The 23,725-nt window shown below is 49.6% G+C and overlaps 1 protein-coding gene across 4 annotated transcripts in view; it reads right to left on the minus strand.

Moving 5' to 3' along the window:
* The window catches only part of LOC101442922 (polypeptide N-acetylgalactosaminyltransferase 16), a 149,744-nt gene that overhangs the window by 73,421 nt on the left and 52,598 nt on the right, over positions 1-23,725 (minus strand). The window contains exons 1-2 of one of the 4 annotated variants that reach the window (XM_058293221.1): positions 15,307-15,784; positions 14,660-14,949 (exon numbers count right to left, since the gene is read on the minus strand). In XM_058293221.1, the coding sequence (XP_058149204.1) occupies positions 14,660-14,836 (177 nt within the window). In that variant the 5' untranslated portion in view covers positions 14,837-14,949; positions 15,307-15,784. The other 3 variants (XM_058293220.1, XM_058293222.2, XM_071213844.1) reach the window with 3 other exon arrangements.

Raw genomic sequence — 23,725 nt, forward strand, 5'->3', positions numbered from 1 at the left:
TGAGTAACATGAAGGCTGACAGGAGGAAATTCCCAGGCACAATGTTGCTCTAGGCCTTGTTCTTATTTTAGGCTTATCGGCTCACAAGCATAGTCATTAGCATCAGGGGCTCACTGTTGAACCCTCACTCCCTCCCGGTCCCCGCCGCTGTACCTGGGAGACTATCGCTGCTCCCCTAGGGACCATGACAGAACACCATTGGCCAGGAATCCAGTACCCCCCCTGCTGTGGTTTTTAATTGTTGCCACTATGAGTATATCCAAACATTACCATGCACCCTGGACACATGTTCTGTACAGCTCCCTGTCAGCCATATAGCAGCTTTTCTGGTCACGTGGTAAATGGGCCAGAGTAGCACACCCAAATGAGGAATATGTTGTCTCCAAAATCCAAAGAGACCAAGTTTTGTGCCTCTTTTTTGGTCGTAGGACAGGCCTGATGCAATCGCTTATCCTTCACTTTAGAAGAGATATTTCAACATGCCCCTCACCACTGGTCACCCAGAAATTTCACTGAGGTGGAAGGACCCTGTATTTTAGTTGGATTTTATCTCTCATCCTCTCTTACACAAATGCCTTACTTATAAGGCTAGAGTTTTGCTATTTCTTGCTCACTAGGTCCTATCAACATGATATCATCAATATAATGGACCAGTGTGATGTCTTGTGGACGGAGAGATGATTCCCTGCAGACAATATTATGACATACGGCTGGAGAGTTGATATACTCCTGAGGCAGGACAGCAAAAGTATACTGCTGGCCTTGCCAGCTGAAAGCAAACTGTTTCTGGTGGTCCTTACTAATAGCAAATGAGAAAAAAGCATTCACCAAATCAACAGCTGCATACCAGGTACCAGGGGATGTATTGATTTGCTCAAGCACTGATACCACATTTGGGACAACAGCTGCCATTGGAGTCACCACCTGGTTAAGTTTTATGATAATCTGTTGTCATCCTCCAAGATGTTTTCTGTACAGGTCAAATAGGAGAGTTGAATGGGCATGTGGTGGGAATCACCACCCCTGCATCCTTCAAATCCTCAGTGGTGGCACTAATTTCTGCAATCCCTCCAGGAATCCAGTATTGCTTTTGGTTTACTATTTTGCTAGGTAGGGCAGTTCTTTTTTTCTTTCTTTTTTTTTTTCAATTTCTCTCCCTTTCTCCCCCCTCCCCCAAGTTGTCTGCTCTCTGTATCCATTCACTGCGTGTTCTTCTGTGTCCACCTGTATTCTTGTCAGCGGCACCCAGAATCCGTGTCTCTTTTTGTTGTGTCATCTTGCTGTGTCAGCTGGCCGCATGTGGCACCATTCCTGGGCAGGCTGCATTTTTCTCGCGCTCGGCAGCTCTTCTTATGGGGTGCACTCCTTGCATGTGGGGCTCCCCTATGCGGGGGACACCCCTGTGTGGCACGGCACTCTTTGTGCGCATCAACTCTGTGCATGGGCCAGCTCATCACACAGGTCAGGAGGCCCTGGGTTTGAACCTTGGACCTCCCATGTGGAAGGCAGATGCCCTATCCATTGGGACAAATCTGCTTCCCATCTCTGTATAGGTTTTGTATTATTTCTGCACTGTCCTGTAAATTTGAAATTACTTCAAGATAAAAAGTTAAAAAATAAAGTCAGATCACATCACTACTTTACTTGTCATAAAGGCATTACAATATCTGCCATGGTGTCCTGAACTGCTGGTCTGGGGGAAGCAAGCCAGCATGCCATGAAGATACTCCAGCAGTCTATGGAGATGGTCACGTGGAGAAGAACTGAGGGCTCCTGCCAACAGCAGCACCAACCTGTCAACCTTGTGAATGAGCACTTTTATTCCTTCAAGTACTGTGGCCCCAGCTAACCGCTGACTGAATCTCATGAGAAACCCAGACCCAGAAACTCCCAGCCTAGCCACTCTCAAACTCTTGACACATAGAAATGAGTGATTACTGTTGTCTTAAGCCACAGTTTTTGTATTTTTGGGGGGATTGGGGGGGTGGGGGGTGGGTTAAGGGGGTGAATTGTTAGGCAGCAATAGATAACCAATACACAATAGTACCAATAGTGTATAGCACTTATCACAAGCTAGGCACTATTCTAAACACTTTATGTGAATCAACTCATTTAATGCTCTTGGGAATCCTCTGAAATGGGAATTACTAGTAGCCGCATTTTACAGATGAAAAAATTGAGCCACAGAAAGTTTAAAAAACTTGCCCAAGAACATGTTCCTAGTGATTGGCAGAGCTGGAACACAACCTTCTTGACACTCTGGCTCCAATGTCTCTGCCCATAACCACTATGCCAAGCTGCATTCTGAATACAGCCATAACCAGAACTGCAGCACCTAGAAGCAGGGAATGGTCTTAAATCCAGAAAGTTCACTTTTAAGGGAAGAAGAAGAAAGGGAGGAGAGAAGAGGAAAAAAAGCCTCCCCTTTTCCTCTTCCTCCAGACCCTCCTTGGGTTTACAGCTATCTCCTATGCTGCCAGGAGGCTGGCCCCAGACCAAAGCCACACTTACCTCCACTGGGTAAATGAAGGGGGTATTGAGCTTTTCCTAACAGGGATGGTTACTAAAAATTTGCACAATGTTTAAATCTTTAATCTTGCCACATCTCCTTAGTTAGGGCTCTGGCTCATGGAGATGGCCAATGTTTCCTCTGCACATATTCTGATATACATACAAGTCTCATCCCTATTCCTTCAAAGTGGCCAACGTCTTAAGGCACATCAGGTCTCTAAAGTACAGAAAATTTGCTCAGCAAAGACAGTTTCATCACAGTTGCCTTCCAAGCCCATTACAGACATGGCTAATCGGTCACAGCCTCTTTCCACTCAGCCGGGATGCAGCTTTGGAATCCTTCTCCCCACAGCTCCAGGCTGCCACTTCCACAGGTTCTGAGTCGGCATTCGAGCTGAGACCTATTTGTCATTCTGGCTCTAACAGGACAAAGATGAAACACCGAAAGCAACAGACTGGAACTAATCCCTCTCCTTTCCAGGGGAGTAAATGGTTTCCCGCCTCCCACTGCTCTAACCCCTCTTCAAACCCATTTTCATCACAGCGAGAGCTTAGAGGGGATTTTTAAAAGAGAAGGCACTGCAGAAAAACACTGACCATGATTTTAATGACAGTCAGAGGACTAGGGCCCATGGTGGGAAGTGTCCTTATCCATAGATGATGGTGAATTAGGAACGACTCAGCAGCAGCTGAACTGGAAAGGACACATCCTAAAGTCAAGGTAAACTAGAATGCAGAGCCACATTCTTCACTTTATAAATACCTTCCAGTGACCCCTCCTAGCACTTTAAAGAAGGGTCGTGAACAAATGCCTGGATCAGTGCCATCCAATAGTAATAGAATGAAAGCCACAGTAGTAATCTTACATTTTCTAGTAGCTACACTAAAAAGCAAAAAGAAACAGGTGAAATTCATTTTAACAATGTATTTTATTTAGCCCAATATATCCAAAATCATATCATTTAACAAGGTAAAATCAATGTAAAAATAATTAGTGAGGAATTTTAATGCTTTTTTGGTACTAATCTTTGAAACCCAGTATACATTTTACATGTAAGGCCCATGTCAACTTAGACACTAAATTTTTGTCAGAAATACTTGCTCTGTCCTTAGAGTTCATAAAATTCACTCTTGAAAATGCAGAGTCCATAAACCAAGTGTTCTTGAAAACTTTTTTATTTAAGATTTATTTATTTACTTACTTTTCCCCCTTCCCCTCCTCCTGCCCTGCTGTTTTTGCTGTCTGTGTTTTGTCTTTTCTTTTCATTTTCTCTCCTCTAGGATTCACTGGGATTTGATCCTGGAGACCCCTGATACAGAGAGAGGTTCCCTGACAATTGCACCACCACAGTTCCTGGTTTCTGCTATGCTTCACCTTGACTTTCCCTTTGTCTCTCTTTTGATGCATCATCTTGCTGCATAACTCACTCGCACAGGCACTGGCTCACCACAGGGGCTCTCACACAGGTATTGGCTTGCCGTGCAGGCATGCTTTCTCTTCTTTTTCACCAGGAGGATCCAGGGGTCGAACCCAGGTCCTCCCATATGGTAGGCAGAAGCTCTATCCCTTGAGCCACACCTGTTTCCCCCAAACACTTTTCTACAAAAGATTTATTTTATTCCCCCCCCCCCCGCCCCTTCTCCCCCATTGTTTGTACTTGCTATCTGTTCTCTGTGCCTGTTCATTGTGTGCTTTCTGTGTCTGATTTTCTTCTTTCTTTAGGAGGCACCAGGAACTGAACCTGGGACCTCCCATTTGAGATTGAGGTGCCCAATCCCTTGAGCCACATCCGCTCCCCGCTTGTTGTGTCTCTCATTGTGTTTCCTCATTGTGTCTACTTGTTGCATCATCTTGCCACGCTGACCCATCATGTCAGCTTGCTGTCCTGCTTGTCTTCTTTAGGAGGTACTGGAAACTGAACCCAGGACCTCCCATGTGGTAGGCAGGTGCCCAAATGCTCGAGCCACATCTGCTTCCCCCAAATGCTCTTAAAAGTTTTCCAGTAACTGAATCAAGTGTGTGTTTTTACATTTAAATCAATTAAAATTAAAATTTAAAAAATCAGCTCCTAGGGAAGCAACTGTGGCTCAATCAGTTGGGCTCCCATCTACCATATGGGAGGCCCTAGGTTGGCATCCCAGGGTCTCCTTGTGAAGGCAGGCTTGCCCGCACGCTGTGGAGTGCTGCCTGGCCCACAGGCACCGCGGAGAGCCAACTCAGCAAGTTGGAAAAAAAAAAAAAGGGAGGCAAGCACAAAACATAGAAGAACGTGCAGCGAATGGACACAGAGAGCAGACAGCACGCAAACCACGAGGGGAGGGGAAAAAAAAATTCAGCTTCTGTGTTTGAAGTGCTCCATAACCATGTGCGGTTGGTGGCTACCATATTGGACAGTTGCAGGCCCATTCGGGGTCCTCCCCCTACATGGGCAGACACCAGCCTCCCAAGAGAGCTGCTGTGACTCTGCTCGGGGCTTCCAGGGACCCTATCAGCTGGCCCCTCTGAACCTCTCACACAGGCCTGTCCCATGACACCCAGTGCACTCTCTGACCAGGCCCTCGTGGGCCTCTCCACCTGGCCTGCCCTCAGCCCGGCCACCACGCTGGCTTTCAGCGCTCCCAGGCCTGGCGCTCTGTGGTTCTCAGGCTCATCCACACTTGGGTCTACGCAACCCCAGTCCAGGAGTGCTTCAGGACCCTACTTGTCTGGACGGGCTGTTTGAGTGATGTTGTATTTGATGTTATGCAACAAAACAAAACAGGGATTGGCAATCTTGGGGTGCGGGAAGGGGTTAGCCTTTTCCTTTGGGTATTTTGGGAGAAAGTCCTTGCCATTTTCTTGCCCTCACAAGGTGGCAACAAGACTGCACTAAAACGCTATCCTGGGCAGCCTCTGCTTTCTACCTGAAGAATCTCTTTTGGCTTGCTGCTCCCAAAGCCCTTCACAGACTTTTCTGGTCCTTGCAGCCATGTCCCTTGATTTCCTCTTGGACTGGTGAACTATTGAGGGCCACGTCTCAGCCCATAACAACTTCACTCCTTCCAGGCACCAAAGCCACAGCAGGCATTACCAATCAATCATGTGTTCTTTCTCCCCGAGCTTCAAACCCTACCTCAACCCCTGGGATAATGCCCCGAACCTCCCACACTCCCGCTCACTTCCACCCCAGCAATAGTTTCCAGAAGAAAGTGAAATATTGCCTTTCAAACAAAGCATCTCTTTAGAGACGAGAGAGGTGTCTGAAAACAACCTTCCAGCACTGACCACCAACTTGGTGAGCAACTTTGGACCCCCCTGTAGCACCGCGAGGCCAGGCCCCCTTGAAATGTCAGAAACGCTCCCCGAAAGGTTGTTTAAAGCCGCTGTGAGAAGATAAAAGGATGCACACCTGAACTCTGAAAAGCAGCATCTAATAGGCATAACTGACAGGGCTTTAGAACCGAGCACGTGTCAGCTGAGCTTTGCTGATGCAGCTTGTTGGAGACACAGGAAGCCGTACCGGCCACCTGGACCCTGCGGAGGCTGCTTGAACCTCAGAGGGCACGGCCACAGACAGGCTCAGACGGAGCTGCCGCCCTCCCCAAAGCAGTCCCTTCCATCTACCTCCTGCCCGCGCAGCGGCCCTGATCCCGCCCGGCCGCGGGCCGCCCCTGCACAGGTGACCACCCGTGCGACCGAGGAAAGGCCCCCGCAGGCTCAGCCTGCACTGGCACACAGGGAGTCTGCTGGTATGGAGGGAACCCTGTGAGCCAGGGGCAAGTTCCTGTATAGCCAGAAAATGTCCTCTCCAGAGTTCCAGCAGCACCTGAAGAGAACACTAGGAACCAAACAAGGAAACACAAGGAACTTGATCAGGTACCGCCATAGAGGAATTCTTCCTCTACAAAACCCGGCCTGCGCGACAGAGGCCTCCCCAGTCCTGCCCTACTCCAATATTTCAACAAAAGCCACATTATCGTTTGTCTTTTAAATCTCTTCCGGCACCAGCATCGTCCTCTCAGCCCCCGCTCCACACACACACAACACAAGTACCCCATTGATTCCACATTATAAGGAAATGAAGTGTTCCGGCCACAGATTTTTCAAAGACCTTACGTTTACCTCTTCAAGAACCAACACTCACAAATAAATTTGTTTTGCCGGAAAATTTTCTGAAAGGAATGCCAGTTCCCTGGCTTACCACGCCCATACACCGAATGTAATGTATCACTTCCTGATGATTCAGGGACCTGTTTCTGAGCACGTCTTCACTGAAGCTTACCAGGCCTAACGTTCTGGCCCTCCAACTTTCTGACCTCATCTCCGGTCACTTTTCTCCTTACTAGGGCTGCCCACGCCAGAAACATGGAGCACACACCCTCAGGGTTAGTGTCCTGGGCCTTCCTGTCTGCAACACTCTCTCTAGATATCTGCATAGCTCACTCTTTCCATTCATGCCTCTACGCCAACGACATTTTATCTGAGACACCTTTCCCGGCTGTATTTCTCTTATCTTTCTGTCCTCTTATATTGCCTTATTTTCTTTCCACAACATTTGTCCCTACCTAATATATTTTCTATTTATTTATCTGGTTTTGCTCTGTCTTCTCCCACCAGGGATTAGTCCTTGAGAGCAGGGATTTTGCCTGCTTCGCTATCTCCAGTGCCTATATTAGTAAGCACACAGTTGGTGCTCAGTAAATGACAGAAGAGTGACTGAATTAATGATGCCTTCAGCACTTCTGACAAGTGTCTGCACGGGGGCGGGGGGATGGGGAGGTGTTACCCTCACATCACATACATGGTCCTTCCTGGCCCGTCTTTTGCTGTCAGCTGTCCCTTCTCAGGGAATTCCCTCATCTCGATTCTTATAATCTGCTGCATTTGTAACCTAGGAACAGGTGGAGGTTGCCAGGAGATGACCAACCTCCTGAACTCCTTAAACTGATTTTTTATAAACAAAGTTAATTTCCAGGCTCTGGTCTAAGGGCGATTCCATACCTGTCTTTTGAATAAAATCTGTGGGTATTGTGATAATTAATTTCTCTGCTCAAGAGTCTTTGTAACTTCCCTCTGGTCTTTCTGGGTACAGGTTGATTTGCTGACATGTCTAAAGACCACCTGTAAATGCTTCTGCATATGTATCTGAGTGCAATCTCAGATGCACAAACACTAGTTTCCGCTTCTCGTTAAGCAGAAGGAGAGCTGCATAGCTCTATAAAGGAAGTGTTTGGGGGCGGGGGGGGGGGGTACAAAGGACATGGCCCCTTTATTCCCTATGAGACTTTAAGGTGTCAAGCTCTTCTGAACACAAATGGTCTGAGTTCTATACCCCTTTAACTCTTGCCTCATTCTCTGTAATTCAAGCACGGTCAGACCTTGAGCCCTGGTTTAGGGCCACCTCACTTTCACAAAGAGGTTCAACAAAGTCAAGGATGGTCTGAGCTGAGAGACGCCTTGGCGATTCTGCAGTTCCGCCCTCATCTGACGGATGAGGAAATTAAGGCTCAGAGAGCAGAAGCAACTCAGCTAAGAAAACACAGCCTTGTGGGAGCAGGGCTGAGCCTAGAAGTGGGGTCACTTGCCTTCATTCCACAATGCTCCCTCCATTCGTCTCAGTCCCTCCTCCCTGACAGACAGCATCTGTTTCCACCCTGGGCGAACCCTTTCTGCCTGGTCCCAGCCCAGCTAGGAACCAGGGGAATCCCATAATAGCAGGTCTCACAACCTTGAGCATGTTAAGAGATGTTACCACCCCTGAACTTTGAGACAATACCGTCCCTGATCTACACTGAGCCATACCTTACTTTACAGAAAGGCAAGAAAAAGGCCCTTGGCGCCCTTAAGTTAAAAGCTTGAAGCTTTTCTAAGGGGGTCGGAAAGGTGAAAAGGCTACACCTGAGGTAGACTTGCCTCACCACCCCCTCAGACATTGCCTGAAGCCACATCTTTCCTTTATAGCAGATTCGGAAAGGTTCTTCCATCCTCCCCTGCTCCCAAAATATCCCCAGCCTGCCACTTCTACCTGGCCTGAAATGTTCACAAATGTCCCACCTTAAAAAGGTTCTTTGGATGGCCTACTGTCTGTCTCTAGCCAGATACTGCTAACGGGAGCAGCTGAAGTCCAGGTGTCCGAGGGTCACAGGGAGGCCTGGGCTTTAGCCTTCACCTCAGAAAGCAATGGACAGGTCCCTGGGGAGGCAGGACAGGCAACGTGTGAACTGTACCTGGGTTTAATCAGGGAAATAGGAGGAGTGGAATACAGGAAAGGTCAGAATCGAAGGGCCTCAGTCAGGCAGGAAAACTTTGTAGGCCTCAGTCTCGGGGAGCAGGAAAGATGCTTCCTACTTTGCTATTAGTACTTTCTGTCTGGCCAACCATGGCCCCCTCATTCCTTGCCTGCTGGGAAGCTCCAAAAGACCAGGAGGGAGCAGGGAATGTTGGCGAGGGGAAGAGCAAAGTGGCAGCTGCCTGGGGAGTTATGCGTTTCTTTTAGTCATCTCCCTCGCCAGCCTCCAGGTGTTCCGGCAGCCTTGCTTCCCATGGCACCAGGTCTCCTGTGGGGCAATAATTTAGACCCTGTTTCCATCTCTGTCACAGAGCTGCTAACATCTTAAGAGAGTGTCAGGACAGAGAGCTTTCTTCCTCTCCTGACCCACTGCTTTTGGAAGCATTTATCTGCTGACAGTGTGAAGAGAAACCCTGGTCAGCCTTTGGGCCATTCCAATGTTGGGCGGTTCTGCAGACAAGTTTTCCTTCTTGTGAAATGAAATCTCCTTGAAACTTGTACCTACTGGCTTCAGATCTATTCCTCGGAACCCTACAGAAAAATTTAAATAAGTCTCTAGCCTTTTTTGTTGGCTCAATATGAAGCATTGATAAGGAATTCATAAGTGTAACAAAAGGTTAAGAAGCTTACAACTTTAATTGAGGAGTCATCAAATATTTAAAAAATAATTATCTTTACTGATTTTATCATTATAATAGGAATGCATGCTTATTACAGAAAATGTTAGGAAAAGTCAAAAAATGGAAGGGTGGGGAGTTACACAATCCTATTTTCCTACTGTTAACATTTTGTTCTGTATAGGTTTTGCATTTTTTCACCAAATGGTTATGGAATGAATGCAAAGCAAGGTGCTGACCTTGGTGCTTTAGGAAAGACAGTGATGCATCCAACTTGGATCTTGCCCTTAAGAACCTTCAGGGGAAAGAAGGCACAAGCATGAGCTCTGGAGTTAGAAATGCCTTGTTTTAATGTACTTATTAGTTGCCAGACCAGGGGTAAGTTATGGAATCTCTAAGCTTCATTTTACTCATATGTAAACTGAACCTAATAATAGTACCTGTCTCACTAGGTTGTTGAGATAAAGCTTATAAACCATTTGACACGGCCCAACAAATGTTGCCACTATAACTATAATACAGTGTAAACAATGATCATGGGAGGCTAGACCTGTGGGGATCAAAGACCACACAACCAGAGATGGACAGCAGCTTGCAAGTGTTTCCACAGTGAACTGTATACAGACTGTGACTGATTAAGGGAACCAAATTTATTGCTCAAGTGTAATCAGCACTCGACTCTGGTGTCTGAAAGCTCTGCTCCCCTGCTCCTTTCCAGTAGATTCAGGTCCTTGCATCTGCTCAGCCAGCATCTGTATCTTTGTCCTGCTAGTCTTCAGTAAAGTGCTCCAAGCTCCTCAAGAGGCAGACATGGCTTAAATCTTCCATCTTGTAACTGTAATGAACTGCTCGGCTACAGGCTCACCTCTGACCCCAGGGCAGTTTCCTCTATTACAGCAAGACAGTCCCCTGGGCAACTCAGCCTAGCCTGGCTTACCAGTGCCCCCTCCATGTCTACCTTAAGTGGCATTTCCAGACCCCGAAGGCCTCCTCTGCTGGCAGAGCCAACAAACAAGTCACCTGAGAAGGAAACCATGTTCCCAAAACCCTTGGAGCAACCAGTGGGGAGATGCTGTTACAGCACAGAAATAAAGGAGCCATTTCTGGAGAATATGCACCTTCTAAAATTCTTCCCGTGCCCTTGGGTCTCTGATATCCCAGGAAGGGGACTCTTTGGCTGTCAGGGACCTTGCCTGCCTTTGGAATGTCTGTGTTGTCCCCACTTTCCTCAGGCAGGTCTCAAAATGGCCCAAGATCCAGGAGAGGGATCCCACTGATGGTAATTCAGACTCTTTAAACATTTTGGCAAAGCAGGTTGTGGTTGTATGTGCTTCTCTCTGCCCCACCCTCTTTCTCACATGTGGCACCTAGACAAATTGAATATAAAATCATTTTCTGCCATTTAGGCAAAGCGTATTTTCACAGTTCTAAAATGCAAACATCATAAATAAAATATAAGCTCATCCAGATCTTACTGAAGCCTTGGGTCTCAGGGAACAGTCCTGGAAAAAGTGTCATCTGTGTGCCTCTCTGCTAGGTCTGTGGGAATCCCTGCAAGGCCTCAAGGGTTCTCAGGAAACTTCCCTGGCAGGGGCAGGGGCATGGAGGGCGCAATAAGCAAAAAACCTCACAACCACCTTTGGAAGAAGCCTTTTAACACCATTTATTTGCTTCTCAAAATGACGCTATCATCTGCTTACCTAAGGATCAAAAAACCTTAAAAATCATTCAAACCAAATTTTACACATAAAATAATTAAGATCCAGAGATGTTAAATATTTTGCCCATGATCACTCAGCTGTATCCAAATCTCAGAATAAGAAATTCCAGTTTAGGAAAGCTCTTGCCTAAAACTTTCATGGTTAAAAATAGGTAAATGTTGTTGCAAATGAGTACACCCATCCTGAAAATACCCATAATGAATAGTCTTTTTTAAAAAAAGCTGTAAAGTGAAATTCAGGGTATTAAACCTTAGCATCCCACCTGTGCCTGTTAGAGAATTGACATCTGTGTATAGAAAACCTGGGCCCCAAGCCAAACCAAGCACAAATATTCTCTCCAGCAGTGAGGCCTAAAGATGAGGAGGCTGTCGGGGCGAGGTCAGCATGGGCTGCTCTGTACCCTGCTTCAGCTGCCGTTCTGTGCCAGTACACAGCAATGTGGATTCCAGGGGATGCCCCCAAATCCTCCACCTCTCCCACAAAGTACAGCCTGGGAAAACCACCTACTCTGCCCACCACATCTTAAGCAGTCACACAGGGAGTGGAACCAGGATCTCTCTTTAGTTTTACAGATTCCATTACCAAATATTTCACATCAAAATTTGTGACACATGGGCTAACAGCAGGACAGATTATTGAAAATCAGGGCCTCCCTTTGAAATTTGGGCCTTGCGGTTGCCATGCTGGCACCCCACAATGCCAAACAAGCTTTTCCAAGGTCCAGAAGCAACGTGGCTGGCTTTGAAAAGCGCGGACATTCTGAAGGCAGAGCTGCCTCCTGGCCGAAGCTGCTCTGCAGACCCTCCCTTCCCCAGCTCAGCTCTCTGATTCCCTGGGGAGCAATGATGACGCTTGTCTGAATTTTCTCAGCCTCTGTTAGTGGGACTGGCCACATCACTCCCTAAGAATCTGAAAATTCACATGCAGCATGCTGGCCCAAGTAGCCAGAAATGTTTTAAGAAGGCAAAAGGGCAGTAAGTGGTTACCACAAATTTCAGGTAGAAAGCAAATCCTTGGTTGCACCTGCCCCTTTTAAGTTGAACAAAGGGTTCAACTCTTGGAGATGCTGAACACATAGCTCCCAGGTTGGAGCTGGGAAAACATGTTAGGGGGCTATGAAGCTGGGACCATTGACTGCCCCCCGACAGAGATGAGCAAACATCCTTCTTCGCTCTTCTACCAAGTGCTTTTTAAGTGCTGCTCCGTGCATCAATGTGCAGAAGCAAGGAGCTTCCAGTATAGTTCCTGCTTGCAGAAACTTGCAATCAGCTAAGGTAGGGTAAGCAGCTGAGAATCACAAGGAAGTGAAATGACTTGAAGAAGGAATAAAATGCAAGACTGTGTCAAAAGTGGTATGATCGGGGACCACGCAGGTGGAACAGACACCCAGGGCTAAGAAGAGAGAGAGGGAGCTGGCTGGGCAAGAGACAGCTCTACTGCTTTTCAGGGACTTCTACTCTCCCTCTTTGCCTGCGCCTCCACTCCCTGGTTTCCCAGTGTCTCCCTGATACTCCCTCACACTTTAAACTTAGCTTTCTGTTTCCACCCTTTTCTAAGCTGCAGCAAGTCAAACCCTACGGGATCAAGGAGAGGGCATGGGGATGTTTGGTGGAGCTCCCCATGACCTCCAATTTCCACCTCTCAAAATAGAGTGCTGCATCCCTCTACTAGTGCCCCCCACCACGGTGGGACTCTCATCATCTGATCTCGCAGGACACTTGCATGAGCAAGGAGCAAGGTCAGGGTTCTGCAGCAGAAGCTACATGGCAGAGGCGAAGGTGATGGGACACAGCCTTCGGGCTCCGCCTCTGAGCAGTAGTTTCCCTGTGCTCTCTTCTCTCTTCGTGGCCCTCCTCCTCCCATCATGTCATGTCACTGCAGAGGGGGACCCAGCTTCTGGCCAGCCTGCCTTTCCCCTGTGGACCCCAGACCCACATATCTTGAGACCTAGTTGGCCCTCTGAGGCTGCAAGAACTAGAAGGGGTGGGGTGTGGAGACTGTGTGAATGATCCCACAGCATGCAAGCTCCCTAAGGATCTGGGGTCACTGCTGGTTTGGCCAGTTCAGGCTCCAACCTGTCGGTCCACCCAAGTATCCAAACCCTGGGGTCTTTGCACAGGAGATTTTCTCTCATCAGCCTTTCTGTCCAAGCACGGCCAGGTGCTTTGGAAAGAGTGTGCTAGGGACAAGGATCCACACCCTAGAAGAGAACACCCTCTTAATCAGGTCCAGCCTCAGAATGTTCATCTGGACCAGGAACTAGGACAAAACCACAGACCCCAAGATCTCCTCAGGCAAAACAGAAATGGTTCCTTTGCATGGGGGGGGGGGGGGGGGGGGCCGGAGGGGTTGCTTTTCCTAAGGTGGATTACCAGGCAGGGAACCTGGGGCAGGATGACAATGTGGAAGCACTTCCAGTCCCACCCCTTATATTCCTAGGGCCCCGAGATGCCTTGGGAACAAATATTTCGGATTCTACTCCGCTCTCCTGACCCGGCATCGCCTCACGTCAGAACTGTCGCCCTCCACCCTGTCTGGCCCCACTCTCTGCTCTCCCGCCTCCCTGCCCTCGCCCTGCCTGTCTGCCGTCCAGCCGCTCGTCCTGAGGATCGCCCAAGACTCATCGCCCGGCCTGCCCCAGTTTGAAAACGCGTCGGAGCGCGCCTCTCGGCGGGTTCCAGAGCCTCCAGCCTCAACAGGTGCCCCCTTCAGGCCACACAGCTGTCACCCGGGCCCCGGCGGAGGCGGCGACGGGGACGCCCCCTGCAGGGCGGCGGGGTGGACCGCACGCCCCAGCCTGGGTGCGAGGTCAGCTGAGGGCCCCGCAGCTCCGCCGAGGCCCCCGCCTCCTTTGTTTCCCCGCTCACTTTGACGTCGCCGGGCTAAACTCGCAATAATCCCGGGTGCGTGGCGGTGGACCCCATTGTTGGGGGTGAGAGGTGCGCACAGGATGAGACTTTCCCCGAGCCAGAGAATCTCGGGGGTGTTAGTGCCGAAGAAGCAGGTCTAAGTTGCCCAGGCTGGGGAGGAGGAGCAAAGCCGGTAGCAGCCTCTAGCGACCCTGCCCTACCCGCAGCCCCCACGCCATGTCTCTTGCCCCCAGGAGCCTGGAGACGGGGTGCGCACCGCCACCTACGCGCTCAGCGACGCGCGGCTCCCACTGCCCGCTAGCTGCGCGCTAGGTCCAGCCGCCTGCAGGGGTCGGCGAGGCACAGGCAGCCCCCGGGCCCCCGGCCCCAGCGGCGCAGTGCCGGAGAGCCGCCACGTTCCCAGACGCGCGCGCACGCCGGGCCCACCAAACTTGCAGCACTTTCTCCCAGCCCCCACCCGCTGTCACCCTCCCTCCATCCGTGCGCCCCAGCCCCGCTAGCCCGGCAGGGGTTGCCATAACAACGGGCAGGAATGCTCCAATATATACAAAGCCGGTCCCGCGCGGAGTGCAGGCAGCCCCCGGCCCGGCCCCGCACCCTCCGCAGCCGCGCGGGGGCAGGACGCGCGCCCCGGCTCCCCCGCGGCTGCCCGGCGCGCGAGGCGTACTCACAATGAGCGGGATGGTGCGGTCCTCGCGAAGCTGCTCGGGTCTCCCACCGGCCCTCTGCGCTCCCCGGCCGCTGGAGGATGCTGCGTGAGCTCGGTTGTCCTGCCATAAGTAGTAGAAAGTGCCCAGGATCCAGGCTACGGTCAGGATGGCGATGGCATTGGCGCGGATCTTCCTCATGGTGGGTGGGCGGGTGACCCGGGTGGGGGCCGGGGCCGGCGGGCTCTCGGGGCCGGGGCGGGGGCGCTCACAGCCCCAGCTGTTTGTTTTCGCCCGCGCCTGGCTGCTCAGTCCTGCAGAGCAGAAAAAGGAGGCGGGGGGGGGGGGGGGGGGGGGTTATAGGGAGAGACAGGAGCGCAGAGCGATCCTCACGGTCCTAATGCCCTTCAGCCCCGAGCGCGCGCGTCCCCCGGGCGCCCATTCATTCGCGCGCAGAGCCGTCCCCGCGCTCAGCCCCCGCCAGCCGCCCCGGGCGCTGCGCACCGGGAGAGGAGCGCGGCGGGTGGGAAGTGGCGCTGGCCTTCCTTCCACGCCCGGGGACCCAGAGAGGCAGACGCCCGCGGTGGAATGGCGACGCACCAGAGCCAGCCTCGGCTCCCACAGCCCAGCGACGGAGCGCCGGGCGGCCGTCCCCGCCTACCCCCACCCACCCTCGGCTCGAGCGGCCCTGAGTCACGGTTTGGAGATGCGCGACCCCTTGCCCAGGCCCGCGCCGCGAAGCTGCAGTTCGGGGCTGCGCTCCGGCATCCGGTTCAAGGTGTGTTCGGCGAGTCCCTGGGAAGGGGCGGCTGGACGGTGAGCCTAGGATTCCGAGCCGCCGGAGGGCCCGCCCCGACTTGGGGCTGGAGGCTGGTGCACTTGACATTTGAGGAGAGCAAAGGGGAAAGGACGCTGCCTCACAGCCAGTGAGAGGAGAATGGGGCTACAACCACCCCGTTTCTTCACTGGCGTGAGGCTCCCAGGTTTCATGTTTTCAGCTGCCTCGCCTCATTGTCCCCTTAATAACCCTGAGGTACTATTATCACCATTTCATCATCTAGAAAAGAGGCCAGAGAGACCAGCCGATTCTCCCGAGGCCACAAGGCTAGTGGACAGAGCCAAGTCTAGAAGCCATCTCTCCATCTGACCTAGTGCAAAGCAGTGGTGAGAGACAAGGACACAGACATCACTGAGATTCTGCCCGACCTCTGGAGGCAGAGAATCCGTGTGAACTACTCTCACTCCAGGCAGAAGGCAATGTGGGCTAAATTAGTTCTAGACCTGCATAAGGTAGGGCATAGAGCAGGCGTTCAATGAACAGATGTTATATAAGCAAAGGAACAAACAGAGGAAGAATCGTAAATGAAGGAATACTTAATTGCAAGGCCGGTTTTAGGGAAGGCTTCTCCAAAGAGATGGACTTTAAATATACCCTTAACTGGTAGGAAAATGGGAGGGGAAGGCACGGTATCAGCTGCATGAATAGGCCAAGCAAAGGTGCAGAGAATGGAAGTACTTGGTAGGAAGAGAGCTGCCTGGCGTGGTTGGGGCTTAAGATGTTGTTGGGAAGGATTTGGTGGGAGTTAAGGATGCTGGGCTGGCCAAGTCTACTCCCCAGGTCCTTGAATGTCAGACGGTGGGTTTGGCAGTGAGTTTACTTCTTGCTGGTGCTGATGGAAGTAAGGGATCAGGTAAAAAGTGAGGTCAAAACATCATGCTGTCGCCCAACCAGCCCCATCAGCACCACCCTGAGGCACAGAGGTGAAATAAGATGGTGTTTCCCACTGTTTCCCCAGCACTCAACAGTGAACCAAGCATGTAATTTATTGCTCAATAAATTTCTGTGGAAGACAAGTGAAGAAAACCCTACTGGCTGGAACTGTGATGCCCTCACTCAGAAGACTAACCACGGGGCTACCTTGACAAATCCAGAAATGGGCCCACCAAGAATGTGGCCCTTGAAAGTAAGGAATGCATGGAAGAGGGCTACACAAAGGATCTGTATCAGTCGCAGAGAGTCTGAGGCATGCATTGTGTATGGAGTCATGAACAGCAGGAGATGATGCTGTTCCTGGCCAGGGCTTGAGCATTTAAGCACTTCCATAGGAGCAATGGCCCAGCCTGGCTCACCCCAGGTCTCTCTTGCCTGGGAAGTTTTATCCGGCTGCAATAAGGTCTGCAGTTCATTTGCATAGACAAAACCACTAGCAAGCAGCTGCTTGGTTTGGAGAGGAATCCTGGTGCAGATCCAGGAGTTTTGTCATCTGTAGGAGGCTATAGAAGACTTTAGGAAAAAGGCCCTACAGGCATCTCCAGTCAGTGAAAAGGGACTGCCCACCTGGCACCCTAATTTCCACACAGCTTCTTGGTCAGCCAGGTGTTGCATGGACCTGCCTGGTCCATGCAAGTGTACTTGAAAGAACCAGGTGAGAAGATGTGTGCATAGATCCAAAAGCATCACAACCACCCCTGCTAAGATGCCACAAAGTCACCCCGAGGCACGGGAAATGAAGCTGTTCCACGCCAAACTGAAATGAGGCTGCTAAGGTTTCTGATGCTTCCATAAGGCCCGCATGATGGACAAGAGGGAGGAGCTGGGATTTGGCAGGGTTTCTACAAATCTCACCACTTACTCTGCAGGACTCAGTGGTGAGGATGCTACACACCTGCACCAGATCATTAGTCCCTGGTAGCACTCTCCCAAACAGCAGGCTTCTGCCCCAAACAAACAAACAAAAACAACCCTGTAGGTACATGCTCTATAGAAGGTACTGGACTTCACAACCAGCACTCTTCCACAGATGGGCACAAGAAACTTCTCTGGGAAATGGGTGGTGGTAAGGAGGCAGGTAATTACTATCCTCACTTGAAAGCAGAAATTTGACACAGAGGGGTTGAGTGTTGTACCTCCAGCCAAGGGCTAGTTACTGGTAGATCTGGGGAACCAGGTGCTGCCACCTCGGCTGCAGCCTATGGTCTTTCTTCCAGATTCTCATCCCACATGGGCCCAGAGCTGAGCTTGAGCCCTCCCTGAAATGGACTGCCGTGTTCAGAGATGACAGTAAGCATGGTTTCCTCCCTGGTCCTAGGAATGGATTCCATCAGAACTATAGGATCAGAGCACCACCTAAGAGACTTAATGTTGCCTAACATTCACTGAACTGTGAAGACAAGAATATGTTTATATACATATGAACAATAACAGCTACTGCTTACTGAGGACCTACCAGGTGCCAGCCACTGTGCCAACCATGTCACTTACATTCTCTCTAAAGCTCCCATCTGCAGATGAGGCCATTGAGGCACAGGGAGGCTCAGTGGCTTGCCTGGGGTTGCGCAGTGGGTAAGTGGTGGAGCTGTGGTTAAATCCTGTGCCATTTTCATATACCTGTCCCTGGGTGTCAGTGCAGGACTGCTGAGGCCACCGGGCAGTCTGCAGGGTAGTCAGGGGTCTCATTTTCCTCTCTGGACCTTTGTTTTCTCCTCTGTAAACGGAGGGAGGTTTCCTCCCTCTGTGCCATCTGGGGCTTCCAGTTCCTCAGGAATCTCTTCCCTTGTGGCTTCACTCTTAGGCCGCTCAGGCCACAACTCAGGTGAGCCGGGCAAAGCCCTGGAGGTGCCGGGGAGCACTGTCCCCTGTGCATTCTGGTGAAAGCGGTGTTTTATGAGGAGGGGGGAAGGATATCAGAGGGGACAAAGGGTACAGCTCACTGTGAGACCCTGATTCTGGAGTGGAACTACCTGAATTGAAATGCTGATTCAGTCACATATTAGGAGCGTGCTTTAGGCAAATTCTTAACATCTCTTAGCCTCAGTTTCCTCTACTGCAAAACGAAGGCATTGATAGCCCTTATCTTGCAGCATTGTTGGCAATTGTTGGATGAAATAAACATGCAAAATCCCGTGCCTGGTAACCACCCCAAGCCCCTGGAGGCCCACTCCCTCAGGCACTGCTCCTGCTGCCAGGGGTGGGAGCGGCCTCCTGGAGGGGCCTGCCCAGGGCTCTGCAGGCTGTTCACCTCTCCAGCCACACCCTAGGTCCCGGGTGGGCTGGAGACTGGGCTGGGGAGAGGTGGCAGCACAGGGCCCCAGCCCCCATGGGTGTCCATTCTTGACTACGTACGCACTGCCCTTAAGACTCTCACCGGCTCAGAAGCCTCTTGCCCTGTCTGCAGTTGTGCGGGGGCCCAGAACACTGATGAAGGGACTGCCTGGACCTCTCCATGTCTGCTCTAAGCAGGAACGAGGCAGGAGTGGTGAACAGCCTATGTTACAACACAGCAGGCACTGCTGCGGTTTTAATCCGTGATCTCAGAACACTCAAAAGGACCCTGTGAGGAAGGTTCAATCATCTCCACAGTTGAGGAGACTGATGCCTGCAGAGGCCATCCCCCTAAAAGTGGAGCATATGGTACCCGCTGCCAGCTGACGCCACTTAACGCACTAATGTCACCAGGAAAAGTTATTTATTTGTAATTTAAGTTTCTGTAAACCAGGTGTTCTTAACAAGGGATCCTTGAGCTTGAATTGAAATTCAAAAAACCATTATTCTTGTGGGGACATGTTGGTGCAGGTGTGATAATATTTTTAAAATAACACACAGTATAGTGTGGACTTAGTAAGGGGCCCGTGGTTTTCACCTGGCTGCAAAGGGGTCATGGAACAAAAAAGGTTAAGAACCCCTGCTGCAAACTGTTAGCATTCTAGAGGAGAGGACCTGGATATTTGAAAGGAGCTTATAGTGGCTTACCATTATCAGCCATCCTCCCCCTATTTGTCTGATAACCTTGGAGTTCTATTTATCAGTTTCTGCCGCTAGAATGTAAGCTCCACAAGGGCAGTGTTTCTTGTATGTTTTGTTCACCACTGTCTCCCCAGGGTTTAGAACAGTGCTTGGCAAACAGTAGTGGCATATAATACATAATCACTAAATATTCCTTCAAAGGAAGGCATTGGTGTAGTTTCCTGGCTGCTAAATCAAATACTGTGCAGTGGGTTGACTTAAGCAACAGGAACTTATTGGCTCGGTTTTTATGCTACAAGTCCAAAATCAAGGCAATGCTTTCTCCTAGAAAACTGTGGTGTTGTGGGACTGGCTACCAGCAATCCTTGGCCCTCGGCTTTTCTGCCACGTGTCAACGCACATGGTGGCCTCTCCTGGCTTTTCCCTTCTCTTCCAGGTTCCACTGATGTTCAGCTTCTGGCTGCTCCCTCTGGCTTTCTCTCTCTTTGTGACCTTCCCTATAAGGCTTTCAGTAATAAGGTTAAGACCCATCCTGATTCATGTGGGCAACACCTTAACCAAAGTAACCCATTCAAAAGGTCCTATTTATAATGGTTTCATACAGGAATGGGTTAAGTTTAAGAACCTGTTTTTCTGGGGTAGATAGCTCCAAACCTCCACAGGAATGAAAATGGGAGAGAGGAAAGAAGGTGGGGTTTCTGTGAAACATGCACTTCTCTCAAGGCAAGCATTTGGGAGATGGGTGCAGGACTCAAGCCCGGAGGAAGGGGTGACTTGTCTACTACCCTGTGGGCCAGTGTAGTAGGCCACCCAAGTGCCCTGACAGGCAGGCTGGTGCTTTCTGGAGAGCAGCTGACTCCCTCCCTGAGTCATGAGGTCAAGGGCCAAACCCTGCTTCCCCAGGATGAGGGGTGAGAAAGTCCTTTGCTGTCCCCTCAAGTCAGGGATGAAATGACCCTGATTTTGGTGGATAACTGCAGGAACTACAAATGTTATTACTGATCACGAAATGACCCAGCTGTTGCATTTAGGAATATTAGGACTGCAGAGAATATTTGTTAACATTCAGGAATTCATATAAAGAAGAAATGCATAAATAAAACAAACTGGTCAGCAGAATTGGTCAAGACAGAGCTTTTTCAAAGGCCTCCCTAATGTTCCCATCTCCACTGCCTTCTCCTTCATCCCTTCTCATTCAGCACAGCGTCTGCTCAACTGAGTGACAGAGGTCCTCAGAGCAGACCCAATGCCAGACCAGTGCCTAACTACATGTCTGTCTCTACCCCTGTGAACAGGGTCTGGCCACCACCTTCTGTGTATAATCAGTATCTAGCACAGTGTTGGCACCAAGGCAGCATACACTAAATATCTAATGCGTAAATGAATGAATGACTACCTAGGGTATCAGGCTGCTGCTACTCCCATTCTGGCCCATGAAAACACCAAATAGTCCACTCAGGCTCTAAAGCGATACCTGCATGCCCTTTGGAGTGGTATTCCAGGCCCTTCCTTTCCTTTTTTCTTAAACACCTACCAGGTACCTCTGGGTACTAGAGATACAAAAATGAACTAAATCTGGCCCCAGCCTTTGAGGAACCCACTAATTGAAAATGGGTATATGGGACCTACATAGGCATGGGTTAGAGTCCACGTGCATCAGAGATTAGGACTTCTGCGACCCTGATCTGAAGATGAAAGGATGGAAAACTGGCAATTTTCTACCTCTGTCAGATGCTCTGATTCAGGACCTCATCATCTGGTACATATTAGGGTGGACCTATAGACCTAGGGCTATCAGCCAAAGGGGTGCTGATGCAACACACCAGACATGGGTTGGTTTTCATAAAGAGTATTTATTTGGGGTAGGAGCTTACAGATACCAGGCCATAAACCATAAGTTACTTCCCTCACCAAAGTCTATTTCCACGTGTTGGAGCAAGATGGCTGCTGACGTCTGTGAGGATTCAGGCTTCCTGGGTTCTTCCCTTGCAGGGTCTTGCTTCTCCCTGGGTTCAAGGTTCCTTTCTTCCCAGGGCTTGCTTCTTCCCAGGGCTGGCTTCTCTTTCCTCTGTGAGCTTACTTCCCAGGGCTCCAGCTTAAGGCTTCAGCACCAAACTCCAGCAGCAAAACTCCAACAGCCAAAACCCTCTGTTCTTCATCATGCCTTTTACCTGTGAGTCCCCATCTATCAAGGGGTGGGGAACTCAAGACTCTAATCATAACTCAGTCATGCCCAGGTACAGATCGGATTACAAGCATAATCCAATATTTCTTTTTGGAATTCATCAATTATATCAAACTGCTACAGGCTTGAACAAAATTTGGCTCAATATAAAAAAAGTTAACACCATAAGGCCAAAGAGAATTTGAATTGACGAGACCTGTGGGTCCTGGGCTTGCACTTCCCTCAGGCTAATGATATCTATAGTTGATAGTGCCATATCCTTGTGAAACTGTGAAGCAGAAATTACGGGAATGTTCCCAGGATTGGTATATATTTTGAAACTCTCAGGAAGGCTGAAAATATCCATTGATATATTTTGAAGTGTAATTTCCACTCCCTTACCAGCCAAAATAATTGAACAGGAAGAAAAAGCTGTTAATGCAGGAGGTGTGTAACATCAGACCTACATTGCCTGAAAAGGTACCATTTCAAAAGCAATTTGGTTTTTACAGCCAGTGTTTACAGTCATACATGTCCCTTGTCATTGAAACCACCCTCTGAAGCCATCAAAAGGCCCATCAATCTACTATATAGCTTGGACACTGAAATTCTTCTGTGTCTGGAGCTAATGCAAGAGCAGAGAGAATTTTTAAAAATTATCATGCCATTTATCAGCATATAAATCTCAGGGATTTTCCTCCTGGTAGGTGGTTATAAACAGTGGGCTGTCCGTGCCCACAAAGCCAGGAGGAATGGTGCTCTCTGGTGGCATAGCCCGACACATCCTCGCCTCTGCTTTGGCGTCACCACTCCCACGTCCATGCATAGGTTGTCCTCTAACTGGAGTCTCGGTTAGTGTTTCTGCCTTCTGCCCAACGAGAAAATACTGGCCTCTGTCGGCAGCTCCAGTGAGTCCGTTGGAGGCATACAGGTTCTTCTGCAGAGGGCCCCTGAATCCTAGCCTGAAGCCTCAGCACAACAGACAATAGACATCACCAACTGTTCACCTGCTGTTTTCTGCCAGTGCCATTTGGGGTGGGGTGGGGGAGTGGGGGCTGGTGTGATGTGGCTATTTTCAATTGGAATTTGACTTCAGGTTTTTCCTGGAATTATTGAGTTCTTTCTCCATATTTGTGTCCACTGGAGAAAATTTCTAAATCCGTGTCTAATTGTTTGTCTTTCCTTCCATCTCTGAATCACATAACTTTAAAAAAGAACTTATACTGTAGGGCAATTAAAGACTACTCCTGAAATGAAATACAAATGCTACTAAGGGAAGATGGAGTACTTAGGATATTTCTGGGAAACTGGGAATGGGGGGTGGGGGTGGGAAGCCTGGGTTTTAGTTCCAGGTGGGCCATAAACTAGCCTGGTGACCCTAGAAGTCACTTATCTTGGCTTTGTTCTCATGCATATAAGGAGGGCTTTGGTGTACAAAAGTATTTGGAAGGTTCTGTTCTTTCTGGTGCTAACATTCTAGGATTCTATTTACTTTATTAACTTATTTCTTTTAAAGAAATGTACATTTTTTTGTTTTAAAAATTTATTTTATTTCTCTCCCCTTCCCTCTCCCCTCCCCCCAACAGTTGTCTGCTCTCTGTACCTATTTGCTGTGTGTTCTTCTGTGTCCACTTGCATTCTTGTCAGCAGCACCAGAAATCTGTGACTTTTTGTTGCGTCATCTTGCTACGTCAGCTGTGTGTGTGGCGCCACTCCTGGGCAGGCTGCGCTTTTTTCACACGGGGTGGCTCTCCTTACAGGGCACACTCCTTGCATGTGGGCTCCCCTATGCGGGGGACACCCCTGTGTGGCACGGCACTCCTTGTACACATCAGCACTACACATGGGCCAGCTCACCACGTGGGTCAGGAGGCCCTGGGTTTGAACCCTGGACCTCCCATGTGGTAGGCAAATGTTCTATCAGTTGAGCCAAATCAGCTTCCCTTACTTACTTTATTATTTTAAACCATCCCCTGACCCAGCAAGAATTATTGGCAATAAACTGGGACATAATTTTCTTTATTATCATTTGATGCCCCTCACATATTACATATATATGTAAACATACAATTTAAAATATCCCCTTTGATCAAGAATCTTAAAATATCTGAATTACAGCAGACCTAATAAGGAGAAATTGGAAGATTGTACAAGAATATCTCTGAAGAGGTATCCAGATATC

The sequence above is a fragment of the Dasypus novemcinctus genome, chromosome 3 (genome assembly GCF_030445035.2).
Source record: "Dasypus novemcinctus isolate mDasNov1 chromosome 3, mDasNov1.1.hap2, whole genome shotgun sequence".
NCBI lineage: Eukaryota > Metazoa > Chordata > Mammalia > Cingulata > Dasypodidae > Dasypus > Dasypus novemcinctus.